General features: G+C 40.3%; 1 protein-coding gene across 1 annotated transcript in view; it reads left to right on the top strand.

Annotated features, from left to right (window-relative positions):
• Positions 1 to 1,144: 1,144 nt before the first annotated feature.
• ak5 (adenylate kinase 5) overlaps positions 1,145 to 14,645 on the top strand; it is a 52,011-nt gene continuing 38,510 nt past the window's right edge. The window contains exons 1-5 of the mRNA XM_034555850.1: positions 1,145 to 1,369; positions 2,641 to 2,827; positions 4,841 to 5,008; positions 7,869 to 8,041; positions 13,296 to 13,409. Of these exons, the coding sequence (XP_034411741.1) occupies positions 1,310 to 1,369; positions 2,641 to 2,827; positions 4,841 to 5,008; positions 7,869 to 8,041; positions 13,296 to 13,409 (702 nt within the window). The 5' untranslated portion in view covers positions 1,145 to 1,309. The remainder of the gene's footprint in view (positions 1,370 to 2,640; positions 2,828 to 4,840; positions 5,009 to 7,868; positions 8,042 to 13,295; positions 13,410 to 14,645) is intronic.

The following is a 14,645-nucleotide window of genomic DNA, read 5'->3' as shown; positions in this document are numbered from 1 at the left end:
GAAAAATCCAGAGAACTACCTCACCCAGTGATCTGTGGTGATCCTAACAGTACGAACTGACAAAGGGGAAAGACACAAACAGGGATTAAATACACAGGGCTGGTGCAGGTGATTGGACACAGGAGAAAACAATCAGGGACATGGCAGACAATCGCAAGGACAGGAAGTGGAGGGAAAAAGAGGACACGAGAGACAAGGACTTCACAATAAAACAGGAAACACACAACAAACTACAGATCCTGACATTCTCTGGCATGCCTGAAATGTTACTTGGATTAATTGATCCTCACTTTCTAATCCACATATGTCACTGACCAAATCTAAAGTTGTTATCTAATATTACCAACAATGGAGACATATAGAGTTTGCTATCTAGTTATCAAGAGGATTAGTGGCCTATAAGGATCAAATCCTATGGGACAAACCGGACAATTAATAGGCCTACTCTTGTGTTGGCCAAAAAAAGCCCTGACCCAGTGGAATTCAACTTTAAGTCTGTGTGTTTACAGGCATAGCCCAAACTAAAGATATACATTGTTATGCAAGTTAAGTGGTGACCTTCAGCCAAGCACACACATCCAACTATATTTATCAGTACTGAAGGGTTTAGTTGTTTAATTGTATATTTTAATTGGGATTAAGTGATTTAGGTCTCATTAGTTTTATTATGTGACAAATCCTCTTATAATATTGTCAACATTTTGAGCTTGAAGATTAATTCTCCATCCTGGAAACCAGGAATAACACATATACTCAGAGATGAGAAGTGTCTGAAAGCTCCAGAAACACAAATTAAGTGGACCTTGTGTTTAGATTTTCGTCAAACTGGTTTAGTTTGAACTCTGCCCAACAATATATTTATATTATATTTAATTCCCAAATCACCCTATTAAAATCACCCATTGGATCATAACTCCATCCATAATCTATAATTATTTACCCAACGACCCTTCTGTGCGTTACTGTATAAATAGCCACAAGTTTCCAGGCTGAGTGGAACCGTGTGAAACAAACTTGCGCGGTGCAGTGCGCGCGTTAATTGGCACAGCGCGCAACCTCTGTGCCAACGTCAAGCCCAACATGGAAGCAGAGCGCAGGAGGAGGGAGGACGGACGAGCCACGCATCCGCATCACCGAAGAGGAGGGTGGCGCGGTGGCATCGCCTGCAGGAATCCAGTTGTAAAGTACACACACGAGGCAAAAATGCGCGGAAGGTAAACTGTCTGGAGCCCAGTTGTTGACCAGAGAATACCTTGTTAGCACGGAGACGTCTGAAGAAGCACAAACAAAGCTCCGGACAAGTCTGGAGATGAATACCAACGATGCTAAGGAGTATCTCGCGCGACGGGAGATACCTCAACTATTTGAGGTGAGAGATGGCGCGAGCTCTGTGGGGGGATGAGACGATGCGTGCAGATTGGACTGATTTTACTTATCGATGCCTGTCAGAGTGACGGTAAAGATCTCTTTATGATATATGATATGTAAAACATCTTGTTCTGGCTGATGGGGGTTTACACGAGGAGAGAACAGGCTGCTGACTTGTCATTTCTGCTTCAGTGTGTTTTTATAGTAATATTCGTATACACAGTGCAATTAAACCATACAAAAACAGTCCTATCCTCCTTTGCATAATTTGAAATAAATTATTAGAATCATTATCATAATAAATATTTATCAGCTGGAGACTGCATTCTTTTATCATGGAAATTACAAATTAAAAATAGATAATACATTTTTGAAGTCAAATTCAGTTATTGCAGCAAAAATTGTTGATATGACCACTTGGAAAAATTAATAATAGAGAATATTATAAAGTATGAGAAGCTGCCTAGAAAATTAACTGTCTGAAATCTCTACAGGATTATTATACAGTAAAAGTAAAAAAAGTGCTGTAAAATATGATAAAGAGACACCGCACAGACTCTCATTAAGCAGCATAGACAGACATATAAGTATCATTTATTTCCCTGAGGGGATATTAAATTGGCTCATCTACCTAATTAGAGTCAATCCTAAGTGTAGTGCAGCTAATGTATGCAAGCAATTACTGCTTATTTATTTTCAGCCAGTTAAAAATACACTGAGCAGTGAAGTGACATATCATCATTATCATCATCATAACTGCACTGTGATTTTACTGCTTCTAATATGAACATGCATTCATTATCAGCTAAATAAGCACGTCCAATTGTTTTCAGTTGGAATAAGCTTTAATTGTGTTTTCATGCTGCTGCTGATGGGAGTTGTTAGTGAGGAGGGTGGAAATTAAGTAGGACGTCCCAGAGGAAGGTATTGTTTGTCCCACAAACACAAACTTGACTTGTTCTGGCGTGGAGTTCGTTCTCACATTCGTCGCAGCGCTTGGCTTTCCTCCTCGACAATATCAGCATAGCAAATAAACACAGGAGCCTGATGACCTGAATCCAGATTCATGGGCATCTGACTAAATGAGTTGTTATGTTCCCCCGGTGGAGCCGAGCCAGTCCAAGGCAAACAGATCTGCACTTCAAAACTTCTCCTCATTAAAAGGCGGGTTAATCACCGCCGCCACGCTGTTGAAGAACAACGCACCGTAACACAGAGAGAGGGCAGAACAAACGTCTCGTCATTTCCCCCCTCATCCAATGTTTTCTCCAGAGCCTGCTGACAGGCTTGATGTACTACCGGCCCGATGACCCCATCGACTACTTGGAGGTCTGTCTGAACAAAGCCAGGGAGCTTGGTGGACCGGAAAAGGTGCGGTGGGATACCTTTGTGGGCCAGGAGAAGAAGTCCCTGCCGCCTCTCAACGGCGGGCAATCACGCAGGTCCCTCTTCAGAAATGGTGAGCAGTGAATGCTGAATGTCCGTTACACTGAAGCACATTAGAACTGACACCATGAGTGAATTTATCGAAAATTTACTGAAAATTCATTGGCAACAATTTTGACAACCAAATAATTGTTCAAATTCTTATTCACACAAAAAAGGCGATTCTAGCCTGTTAGATGGGAAGATTCCGTGATTTTAGCAGCCACAAACACACCGTGATACCAAGTTTAAAAACAACCACTGCTGTCAAAAAGACATGTTCAAAAACAGGATCCAGTGGGCAGATCTCTGCCTTGAACATGGCTGTGCTGCCTTCACTGTGGCAGCCTGTGACAGTGCAGTAAAGGACAGTTGAACGTGTGCACCGTAGTTAATCATTCAAATGAGTGAGTATACCAAACAACTCCCCATTCATCACGTATTCAAGCTGTGGTCTCCAGCAGGAATTACCAATGCAGGAAGATGCAAAACTTATTTTTTAATTTGCAAAGCAAAGTAAGACTATGGCTCTCATATGCTGATGACTTTTTCTATTTGGACTGAGAGTCTGTGTACGTGCACATGTGAGTGAGTGATTGTGTGCGTGTGCACCTCCGGCCTGCCTCCGGCTGATCTTGCATACAAGATCTTGCACCAAACTGCATCACATTGTTGGGTACTTACATGCTCAAGGACCTTTTAATGGTTGCAGTGACTCACACTTTCTTAAAACACCTTTTATTTAATGTTTGATAATGCCGTTTATTGACTGCTGACAGTCTTAACCAGCCCTTGACCGGTAGTAGCCACAAGTGAGTCACAGTGGGGGGAAACTCTTCGCACACTTTTATTGTTTTGGCTGGTATGTTTGCCTCTAAGCTAACAGCTCATTGCTGGCTGCTTTGCCGCTGCTCAGACATAGTAGAAGGTGGTTAAACCAATATTAGGTTGTGTGCATTCAATCAAACATTACTGCAGTGGTTGTTGCAGACACACCTGTGTGTCAGAGATTTGTACTCTACTAATTTAACCTTTCCATTGTAGTTATTTTTAATTCAAACTTTGTTTAATGGGTGAGAGCGTTGAAACAATGAGCACAGTAACTACCATGATAGAATAAAGTCATGTTTAAAAAATAAATATATTTTTTGCATCTTTAAGCTTACAGGCACGTCACTTACAGCAATAATGCAGACTTGAACGGATATTTTTTTCACACAACTTAAAACAAAAAAAGTTGAGGGCGGACTGCTTTGGGAAATTATGATTTAGACCAATTAGATGCCTGAAAGATACCAGCTGCAGCGTTTAGCTGCTGGGAACTGCAGCCTAATCAGGGATAAAGATTCCTGTTTCCCGCAATTCCCCTCTTGGCTCAAAGCTGAAGCCCCCTTTAATTATTCCAATCTCGACTCGATCGATGGTTCAGTGTGTAAGAAATGTTAAAAGGGCAAAAGTAAGCCTTTGGATTCAGGCAGTTGAGGGAGCATACATATTTTATTTGTGTTTTTGTAAAACATTCGCGTGACATGGCATTGCATGAAAATGCATGATCAATACTATTCTCTTCCTAATAGTTCAGTGTAAAGAGATCATATTGGTTCTGCATGTAAATCAAAGCAGCTGTGCTCCCTTGTTATAGCATGCAGTGACAATTTATATCTTTGGTAAATGTGTTATAATCAATACTATACAGCTGTATAATTAGCAACCTAAATGAATTCATCCCACTAAGACGGTTTCAGCTTAAATTTACTGTTTGATTGTTAGCGCAGGCATGACTTTTTTTGTGCTGAAATGTGATTGCAGCGTATGAAATAATGTACAAAAAAAATGTCGACCTTATAATGTGACTGACGGAACATAATTATGATAATTACAATATTTTTATAGCAAATTTCAGGCATTGGAAAAAAATCATCAATACCCAAGACAAAAGCAGACACATTGTTTCTCATCTATACCTCTGTGTGTGTGTGTGTGTGTGTGTGTGTGTGTGTGTGTGTGTGTGTGTGTGTGTGTGTGTGTGTGTGTGTGTGTGTTACAGTGATGCCCGACAGTACCAACTTCCCCTACAGACGGTATGACCGACTCCCTCCCATCAGCCAGTTTTCCATCGAGAGCGACTCGGACCTGTCGGAGACAGCGGAGCTCATAGACGAGTACGAGGTGTTTGATCCATCCAGACCGCGACCCAAAGTCATCCTTGTCATCGGTAAAGGACCAGTGCACCCAACCAAAACACAAACATTAAAGCTCGAAACATCTGTGACCTTACTCAGCACAAGCATGAGGAGTTTTTGAGGCAAGAATGTTTCCTCATTAGATGTTTTAGATTTGAAGCTGCTGATGTTTTCCATGCGATAAGTCAAGTTAGTAAAGATCCTTTTTTACGTGTAAACAGATAAACACTCTAAACAGTGTCTCTCTAAGGCTTCTGGTGAAAGCTTTATCCATTTATATAAAAGGCTCAACAAATATACAAAGTTTATATTTGTCTCATCGTTGATCTAAAAATAAATGGCCTGGATGGGAACCTAGTCGTGTGTGTGTATGTGTGTGTGTGTGTGTGTGCGTGCGTGCGTGCGTGCGTGCGTGCGTGTGTGTGTGTTTGTGCACTAGCTGTGTGTTTTTCCTGGTATTTTAAAAAGTAGCCCCGCCTCTCTCTGTGGGTATCAGCAGGGTAGATCTCGTTGCATGTCACTCACTGTAGACACTCACGCTCTCCTAATCTGATTTCCTTGCATGGGCCTGCATTAACCTGTCAAATAGATTCATTAATCTTATGAATTAAGCACATAAGAGTAATGACACTGGTTGAGCTGGACCGGAAAAAAAAGCCGCTATTTGTAAACCCTCTTTAAAATAGTTTATTTAATGCTATAAATAAACAATACAGAGACTTCAATGTCTGTAATAAGCTCTTAAAAGCCTCCTGACAGCCATTCTGCTGCAGAATGTTTAGATTGTTGGTGTGTACCTGTGATATGTGGTATGGTTGATGGTTATTTGTCCTTGCAGCACATTTTGCCTTTGTGAGCACATTGTGCCCTGTTTTAAAGGGGAAACAGTATGGCAGCCGCTGTCATCTCTGTGGAAGATCGTGGCAAAAATGTTTTGTCTGTCAGGTTTGCAGAGAGAGAGGCGGACTGACAAAGACGCGTGTGGCCAGGAAGAAGCTGGGTCGAACGTTGCGAAATACTCAGATGTAAGATTAAAGTGCATATTTGCTGAAAACATATTAGAGTATGTATCTGATCCTCCCACCAGTTCTCTCTCTCTTGCAAAGCGTTCACTTTATCTTTTCTTATACACAACGTGACAAGATAATTTGTTAAATTTATCAGCCTTTTTCATAAGGCATAATGATCATAGAAGAAAAAATCAGGTGCAGTTAATATCATGTGCAACGGCTCACAATGCTTACTGGAAAACCTTAAAGTGATGCATCACCCCCAAAAGGACCATTTGTATATCAATTGCTCCCCCCGTGCTACTTGAATTCTTCAAGGGCACTTTGTTTTTCTTGCATTCCTCCACTGTGAACAAAACTGGAAAAAAGTCTTGATGAGTTTAAGTAAATAGGGGCCGTGTTTACCAAAAGCAAAACTATGTCAAAACAACTGTTTACAAACTCTCACACAACTCGTGCGAAATAATCCAAATCTTATTTATCCAGTCGCATGCTCACCGCTTCCCATACATAGACTCTAAAAACCTTACAGCACTTATAAACCGCCTCACGCTTACACAGGCCCGTGACATATCTGTGGAGTCTGGAGCGTTTTAAATAGTAAAGTTTTTAGCGAAGATGCATGTGTTTGGGAAATGGTGAGCATGCGACTGAATAAATGAGACTCGGATTATGGTGCAAGAGTTGAGTTTGTAGACTGATGTTTTGAAATAGTTTTGTCATTTCCTTTAAAAAAATCAAGACCTTTCTCCAATTTTGGATTCTTCGTTCCCTATGAAGAGAAAAACAAGGTTGTCATCGAGAATTCAAGGTAACACAGGGTGAGTAATTTATATACAAATGGTACTATTATCTACTACTACTTTAAAATAAAATGAGCCATAGTTAACTTTATTAGTTGCACCTGTGCTTGTCCAAATTATCTGTGATTATAACTGTAAGATGAACCACACTTTTTTTCCTTATTTTTACACGATTATGAGCATTACTTGGGATTCAGCTGAAGGACACATTACAATAACTTGGCTGTTTCAGATAAACGATATATTTGCACACACCGATTTATATCATCTTTTACATTTGGGTGCAGCCTCTTCTCCTCATCCCAACAAAAACGTTTCCGACAGTGAGACCATGATGGAATAAGTTATCCCCACTGCTTGATTATTCCACTTATTCCCTTCACACTGGCCTGGCTTTCGACCGGGAGCAATCCTGGAGAAGTTGACATAACTGTCTCTGAAATCCTGGAATGCAACACAGTAAAAGCAGCTTTTACAGGCACTTATGGAGGCTTTAATTCCAAAATATAAACTATTTGTGTTTTATTTTTTTGATTTTGGAGGAAATATTCTAATTGTATGTGTAAAATGTCAGTTGCCCTGAGATGTTAAGAAAAGGGCCGACATGGCATCTATTCTTAATGATGTTTTACCTAACTATCCAGCATCAAGCTAAGAGCTGTTCTCTCTCTTCGTCGCTCCTCTGCACATCCTCCGTCCTGAAATATAGAGATGATGAAGAAAAGGATTTGGTAGCAAATGTAGGAGGTTCACACATACCTGTTTCTCTCATCCACCCCCACATGCCCTTCTCCCTCACAAAACACACACAAGCAGCAACACACAGTTCCACGGAGAGACACACGTAGTCACAAATGTGCAAACACAAGCAGAGCCATGCACACACACACACACACACACACACACACACACAAAGTCTCACATAGTCTGGGTTTCTCTCACAAATACACACATGCACCCACGCTAACACACCCACACACACAATGTTTCACACTCACACTCACACAGACACATTTCACACACACGACAAAATCTCTCCCAAAACATCAACAGCTCTCTCTCTCTCTCTCTGTGCCTAGGTGGCCCCGGCAGCGGCAAGGGAACACAGAGCCTGAAGATTGCCGAGCGCTATGGCTTCCAGTACATGTCCGTGGGCGAGCTGCTGAGGAAGAAGATGATCCACAACGCCACCAGCAACAGGAAGTGGAGCCTGATCGCTAAAATCATCACCAACGGAGAGCTGGCACCGCAGGTAGCAGAGAAACAGAGAGTGTGTGTGTGTCTGTGTGTGTGTGTGTGTGTGTGTAAAACAGGGAGAATATCAGGGGAAGTGTGTGCAGTCACTTGTAGGTTGTTATCACAGCGTGCATGTAAGAAGGGACTAATTAGCTGCATCGATATCACAACGTGCTGCAGAGAGGGATGCTTCTGTCTTATTAGCGTTCTTGTTTTCAAGATAATGACTCTGAATGAGCACAGACACCCTGTGGTTGTCTGTGCATCAAATCATCAAAACACTGTATACAAAACGTACAGGATTTCTTTACCCAGATCAATATTTGTATGAAATCAAGATTATGAGGTTGAATGTTCGGGTCTACTATTTTAAAATGTTTTTTTTTTTTTTTAAAGGATTTCCTTCTATCCACACAGCAATTGTTTTTAGGTTACTTCCGTATAAAAAGGAAACCAGCAGGGAGAATTTGATTGATTTATTTTCCCTCAAAGTAAGATTCTCAACACATGGTGACTGTCACGACCGAACTACGGACCTGAACCCAAATGCGCGACTCGAGAGGCAAAGTGTCAACAAAAACAGTTTATTAATCTGGAAAAACAAACAGAAAACAATTATGAACAAAGCAGCAAAATAACAAGACCTGAAAAATGACAGAAAACTGTGTTGGATTTGATATGATGGATGGCATAACAAACGCGAATTCCAAATCCCTATTTTTCTCGTCTCCTGAAATAAACACTGGTGACATTGGCACAGTGGTGAGCAGGGTCGTCCTTCAGTCAGAGGATGTGGTGGTTCGATGCCCGACTCCGCTAGCCCATGTTGATGTGTATTTGGGCAAGACACTTAACCCCAAATTGCTCCCGTAGCTGTGCCTACGGTGTATGAATGTGTGTATTAATGTTAGATACTCCCAATGGGCAGGTGGCCCCTTAGCCCCTCCCATCAGTGTACAACGGGTGTGAATGGGTGAATGATAACGAGTAGTGTGAAAGTGGTCGGAAGACTAGAAAAGCGATATACAAAGTACAGGTCCATTTACCATTGTCATAAACCAACACTGGTGGCTGTTGGGAAGGAAATAATAGTGATAACAAACTTCAGCTGTAGAGCACATAAATTGCCTCACAGTGAAGAATCGAAGAGGTCCAATCTGACTTCAGTAGAGACTTGTTACAAGTATATATGGGCACAAAAGCTTATAAATGCATGCCAGCACATGGAAGATAAGAATTCAGTCTAAAACTTAAAAATAATATTTATAGAGATTATTTAAAGTACACATGATTGTAAATTGGCTCAAAACCACCTCCTTAGTCCCATATGCCACGAGTCCCTCTATCAATTCATCCTGGTCATAGTCACATTTAAAGTAAAGTCCTTTTTAAGCCTCTTTTTGTGTCAGTACAGTTATATAATATATAACTATGACATGCATTGACCTGTGTAGAGTAATGGATCATATCTGTCACTAATGCTACTTTGGTTGGAGGTTTGGTTGTCATAGTAATCACACTTTCAACCTATGAGCTTAAAAGCATCTCTCAAGAACGTCTCTCATATATGGACAGATTTAAGAGAAGATATTCTGGTTGACTGGGTACATTTTGATTAACATAATGATAACAGCTGAGAGGGGTGGGGGGGGGGGGGTCTTCATCCATGATGTTGGTGATGCAGCAAGGTACAAGGCTGTAACACGAACACCAAGCCCCCACCTGCTTCGTGACTGCCAGTCCTTTGCTCGCGTCTCCTTGTGAATTATCTTTAATAACTGCCCACCATTTGTCATCCTTTCCTTGCGTGTCTGGCACAACATTGCATCTACCATCTACTATCTGGCCGTTCACCAGATGTCAGTCCGGCAACCAGTGAGATAAACAGCAAAGTAGGCCAAGCTGAAGTCATATTTGATATGATGAAGTGACTAGTATGTCTGTTGGGCATTTCATTTCCTGCCATGGATAGTTTAACAGAGCAGAGGATAATTTGGTTTCATAAAGATTCTGTATGTAATGAGTGGAAAAGGCCAAATACTCAAAAGCTGTAAGCAGGAGCCCTGATGTTGTTTTATGATGTGTTGAGAGACATATTACTGATTCACAGTAGTTTTAGTGTATGTTACATAGATTTTAGTCTCCTCCTTTATATCATATGATTTAAGTGGATAAGTGATCGCACAATAGCACAAAGCTACTGCTTTAAATGTGTCAATATGTCAATCAATAGTAGGTTCATACAGGAAACCAGGATTTTCACTTTGAGAATTATGTTCATAAGAAGATACTAAAGGAATAGTTTGACATTCCCGTTAGACGGAAAGATCAATATTCTCTGTCTGTTAAATCTGAAGCTCCAGATGGAAGACATTTAGCCTAACTTGACATGAAGACCAAAAACAGGGTGAAACAATTACCCTGGCGGGAAATAAAACCACAACTTGTCTTTTTACAGTTTTTGTACTGCCAACTGCCACATGAGCTGGAAGTTCTTGCTGTTTGTCCGTAACTCAGTGCAAGGTCCCTCAAAAATCCCACAGGTCTCAACATAAGAGCACCTTGGATGTTTGTCTGGTCTGAAATTAATGGCGATTAGTACATTTATACCATCAGACTGTGGAGGAAATGTCACGTTAAGATGGTTCAGCAGGATGCCGTGTAAAAAGTCAGCTAAAAACCCACTTATACCCTTTAAAATGACACTTGTTGAATTTTAGCTGATGATTTTTTGTTTGTTTTTTGGAAGAGAAGCACAGTGTAATAAAAGCTGTATGCCGGTTCCATACTAGTTACTACAGTATATAGTGTAATATGCTAAACCAATTGCCGCAGCAGCGGTTAGTGTAACTGCATGAAGTTAATCTTCTTTAATATTTTGCAACAACAGGAAACAATAGAGTAAGTGGACATAAATCAAACTGTAATTAACCCAAACAATTAAACTTCACAAAGTAAAAAAAAAAGTCAAAGAATCTATTACTTATTATTTTGCTTTTGCCTTCTCTCTACCACCAGCAATTAGCTTTATACTGTAGCTGTTAGTAGCTTGTCCATTTCCTTTGTGCTTTGCATCAAGAGCACTCTGAAAACTAAAGCTGCTCTCCTTTCCAATGTGACCACACTTCAACTGGGTTCATACTTCATGCTTGAACGACAGACTCAACTCAAGGTTCACTTCCTGACTTTTGACCCTGACAGCAAGGTGGAGCTTCATTGGTATAATGTTGGATATAATCGAACAAATCATTATTTCAAGCACCTCTTCAGCCAGTCTAAATTTGAGTGCACTATGTGGTGATATTTACACACGTAGTGGCGAACTTGCAGAAGGCTTACGCAGCTTTTGCGGCCGCTAAATCTGCACCTGCAAAGGGAGAAATGCATCCATAACTGTGCACCAGGCAAATAGTATTCCTGTGCTGCCCCTGTGCTATTTGCAGTATCAAGATTATGCATGCATTTGGCGCAAAATTGCCCCCCTTTTGTGTTCGTGAAATCTGACGTACAAAGAATGGATTACGGTGCAAATTTTCCCGATAAAGTTTTGCAGCTGAGATAATTTTTTGCGTCTGATTACAATTAGTCATGTAGCAAAGTATAAATGTTGTCGCAAATTACACAGAAGGCAAAACGATGTCAGGTAGAAAATTATAAAATAAAATGTTCAGACCGTGAGGTGCAGAGTAATTCCTCAAAATGCCAGGCAAGGAATTTAATCATTTCAGAAAGAAACCGTAAATGGGATTTAACACCCCAGTCTGTCGGTGCTGATGATGTTTTGAAACGCATACATTAAGAATGAAGGAGAAGATGGCATGATTTGAAGCGAATGTCAAAAGAAATATCATGCAATGCTTCCATTATCACTGCAAAGTCTAGGTGTCACGCCATTTATAAATGTGCTTCAGTTACCACCAACTTCCTGAAGATGATCTTTGTGAATTTGACTATTTTTTAGGCTCATTTGCATCGAATGGGGACAATATTGGACTAAATGTATGCATATTACAAACTTTAAATATGTGCAAATAGCACAGGAGAGCCAATGTGCTATTTGTTTGGCAGCTTAGTTATGGGTGCATTTCATTCATTTTAGTGCTATGAAAATGACTTTCAACCAGGTAATCCCTCTGTGAATTCACTACTGAGTGTGTCAAAATCACTACATTGTGCACAAACTATTCTGTGGAGTGTTATAAAGCATGTAGCCTCTTCTTGATAAAATCCCACAATAATTCTCCATATTTTTCCCAACCAAATGAACAGGGAATGAATGAATGTATGTGTTTATTAAAAAGGGAGAAGTGAATGACAAAATGTCAGATGCATCTTTGGTGATGATGGTGCAGCTACTGGATGTATGCTGGTATAGTGCTGTAAATAGATCATCTCTTTGGTGGTCAGAGGTGATGTTTGACCAGCTTTCCTGTGAGAGCTCAGACATCAAGCCATGCAGTGGATCAGAGGGCTTTTCTCAGATTAGCTTTTCTCATTTTACTTTACACTGCATTAATCTGTTCGCTGGAATCTAGAAGAGCTTTAATCTCTGCGTAGTCTGTCGGGCCGATGCCTTTATTCTGTGTGTGGAGGGAAATTAAACGTCTGTGTTACTCAGCGTTGGCTATGGAGGTTATTTTTAGATCTGAACAGTGCTCATGTATCTCTGCCATATTGTATGATGCATTTAGCTCGAGGAAATACATTCGAACATGTTGACCTCCAGCCACGAGGAAGTAATTGATGCTAAACGATGCTGGCACTCTCCGTCACTCTCTGACCTCAGGTGCAAAGACAGTTTTTCTGCCGCATTCAGATATGTTTAAGTACAATTGGATAAACAAATTAAGCATATTGTAGAATGCTCCAATTTGTTATCATAGTTTTCCATTCACCTTCTTTATGACTCTAAATCAGCTACTCATTATTTATTTTCAAGGGGTTTTAACTAATCTACAACATTGATGTATCTGTGAATTGCTACAATGAACTCATCTCCTCCTTCATGCTCCTGCTGGAAAAGCTCATTATAATTACAGCTATAAACTTCTCTATAAGGTTCATAATTTGTAGCTGAAATGTCCTGTGACAAGTTGCTCACATTTAAAATGGAATGAAGTGAAATGTGAGTTCGGAAAGACAGAATTTCAATCAACGGTTATTTGTGTTGTTCAAAAATCCAATTAATCACCCTATGGTTATCGTCTTGTTTATTGCTCTTTTGATGTTTACACGTAAATATGAAGCCTGTTGCTTTCACTGTTTTCCAGGAGACAACAATAACCGAGATAAAGCAGAAGATCATGAAGATCCCAGATGCCAATGGCATCGTCATAGACGGGTTCCCTCGAGACGTGGGACAGGCCTTGTCCTTTGAAGACCAGGTGAGTTCAGCTTCATTCAAATACGGAGGATTACCTCTTAAGGCCTTTTCATACTTTACTCGGATGCTTGAGTCCAAACAAGATATCTTTTTAGATTCACAGCTCTTGCTGAGCTGTGAATCAATTGAGTAAGTCACATTGGTGAGTTCTGCAGTCTTTCAGAGGCTTGCTGACATAGGTAAATATTTAGATTTAGTCGTTTTTCACATTTAAATATTTAGTTTTGGCCAAGTATATTTAATATCTTCTTCAGTCTGAGACTCTTGATCTCATTTGCAGACCTCTCTTAATAATTTATTATAAATTATGTGGAACAACTGCAGGTTGCTGAGTTTGAGGTTTTCAAGTAGCTCAGGAAGGAAATAGTAAGGAACCTATATATATAACACATTTAACTACTATTTATCTCCCGACGGGTGTTTCAGTTTGTGAGCACATGATGTCTTTCTACTGGTATCCAGACCAGTTTCTGGAGTCCAACACACGCAATGAGCTATTCAGGTGGCCTCTGCTACGCACACCACAAAATGGTTCTGCTCTCCCTGACTTTTTTTAATCTCTGATAGCATGAGATCTAAGGCGCTGGCGGCGGGTCACACTGCCAGAGTGTATTTGATATCTGCTGTTGCACAGCGCCTCAGGTTCACTTTCTTTTTGTCTTTTCACCACAGATAGAACTCATACTGTATATACAGAAATGAAAAATAAGTAAAAATAACAACAAAAATAGAAAAAGGTGGGTCTGGTTTGCTCTGTCCTCTCAAAAACTTGATAAATCCTGATAAACATTCAAGCATTTTTATCTTGTTTCAGGTTCACTTTCAGGGAATTTAGACTCTTTGACAAGTTGTAAATATTGAATTAGTTTTATAAGTTTACCCCAAAAGTTTGACTGTACATTTTGATTGTATGGAGCAATGCGCCGTTATTGTTTTAGTCTCTTATATATATATAGACACTATACTAGTGTTATAGGCTGGATATTATTTGCCTCTGAAATATGAGCTACAAATCAGTCAGGGTGTCTGCAACGTCAGGTGGACTGTTTGATCGTATCTTCAGTGTAATATTTCCTGCTAGCATTGACTCACATCTCACGGTGTTCATGCTCACTGGGCCTCAAGCCAACGTGTTTCAGCTGCTGCTGCTCACTTATTCAATAGTGAAACATCAGTTTTCCATTCCGCTGTCCAGTCGATGCTCAGTGATCCTGAAATGAACAGGGAGTGGCACTCT

The sequence above is a fragment of the Cyclopterus lumpus genome, chromosome 17 (assembly GCF_009769545.1).
Source record: "Cyclopterus lumpus isolate fCycLum1 chromosome 17, fCycLum1.pri, whole genome shotgun sequence".
Taxonomy (NCBI): Eukaryota; Metazoa; Chordata; class Actinopteri; order Perciformes; family Cyclopteridae; genus Cyclopterus; species Cyclopterus lumpus.
The sequence above is the reverse complement of the archived record's forward strand: the minus strand, read 5'-3'. Positions and strand labels throughout refer to the sequence as shown.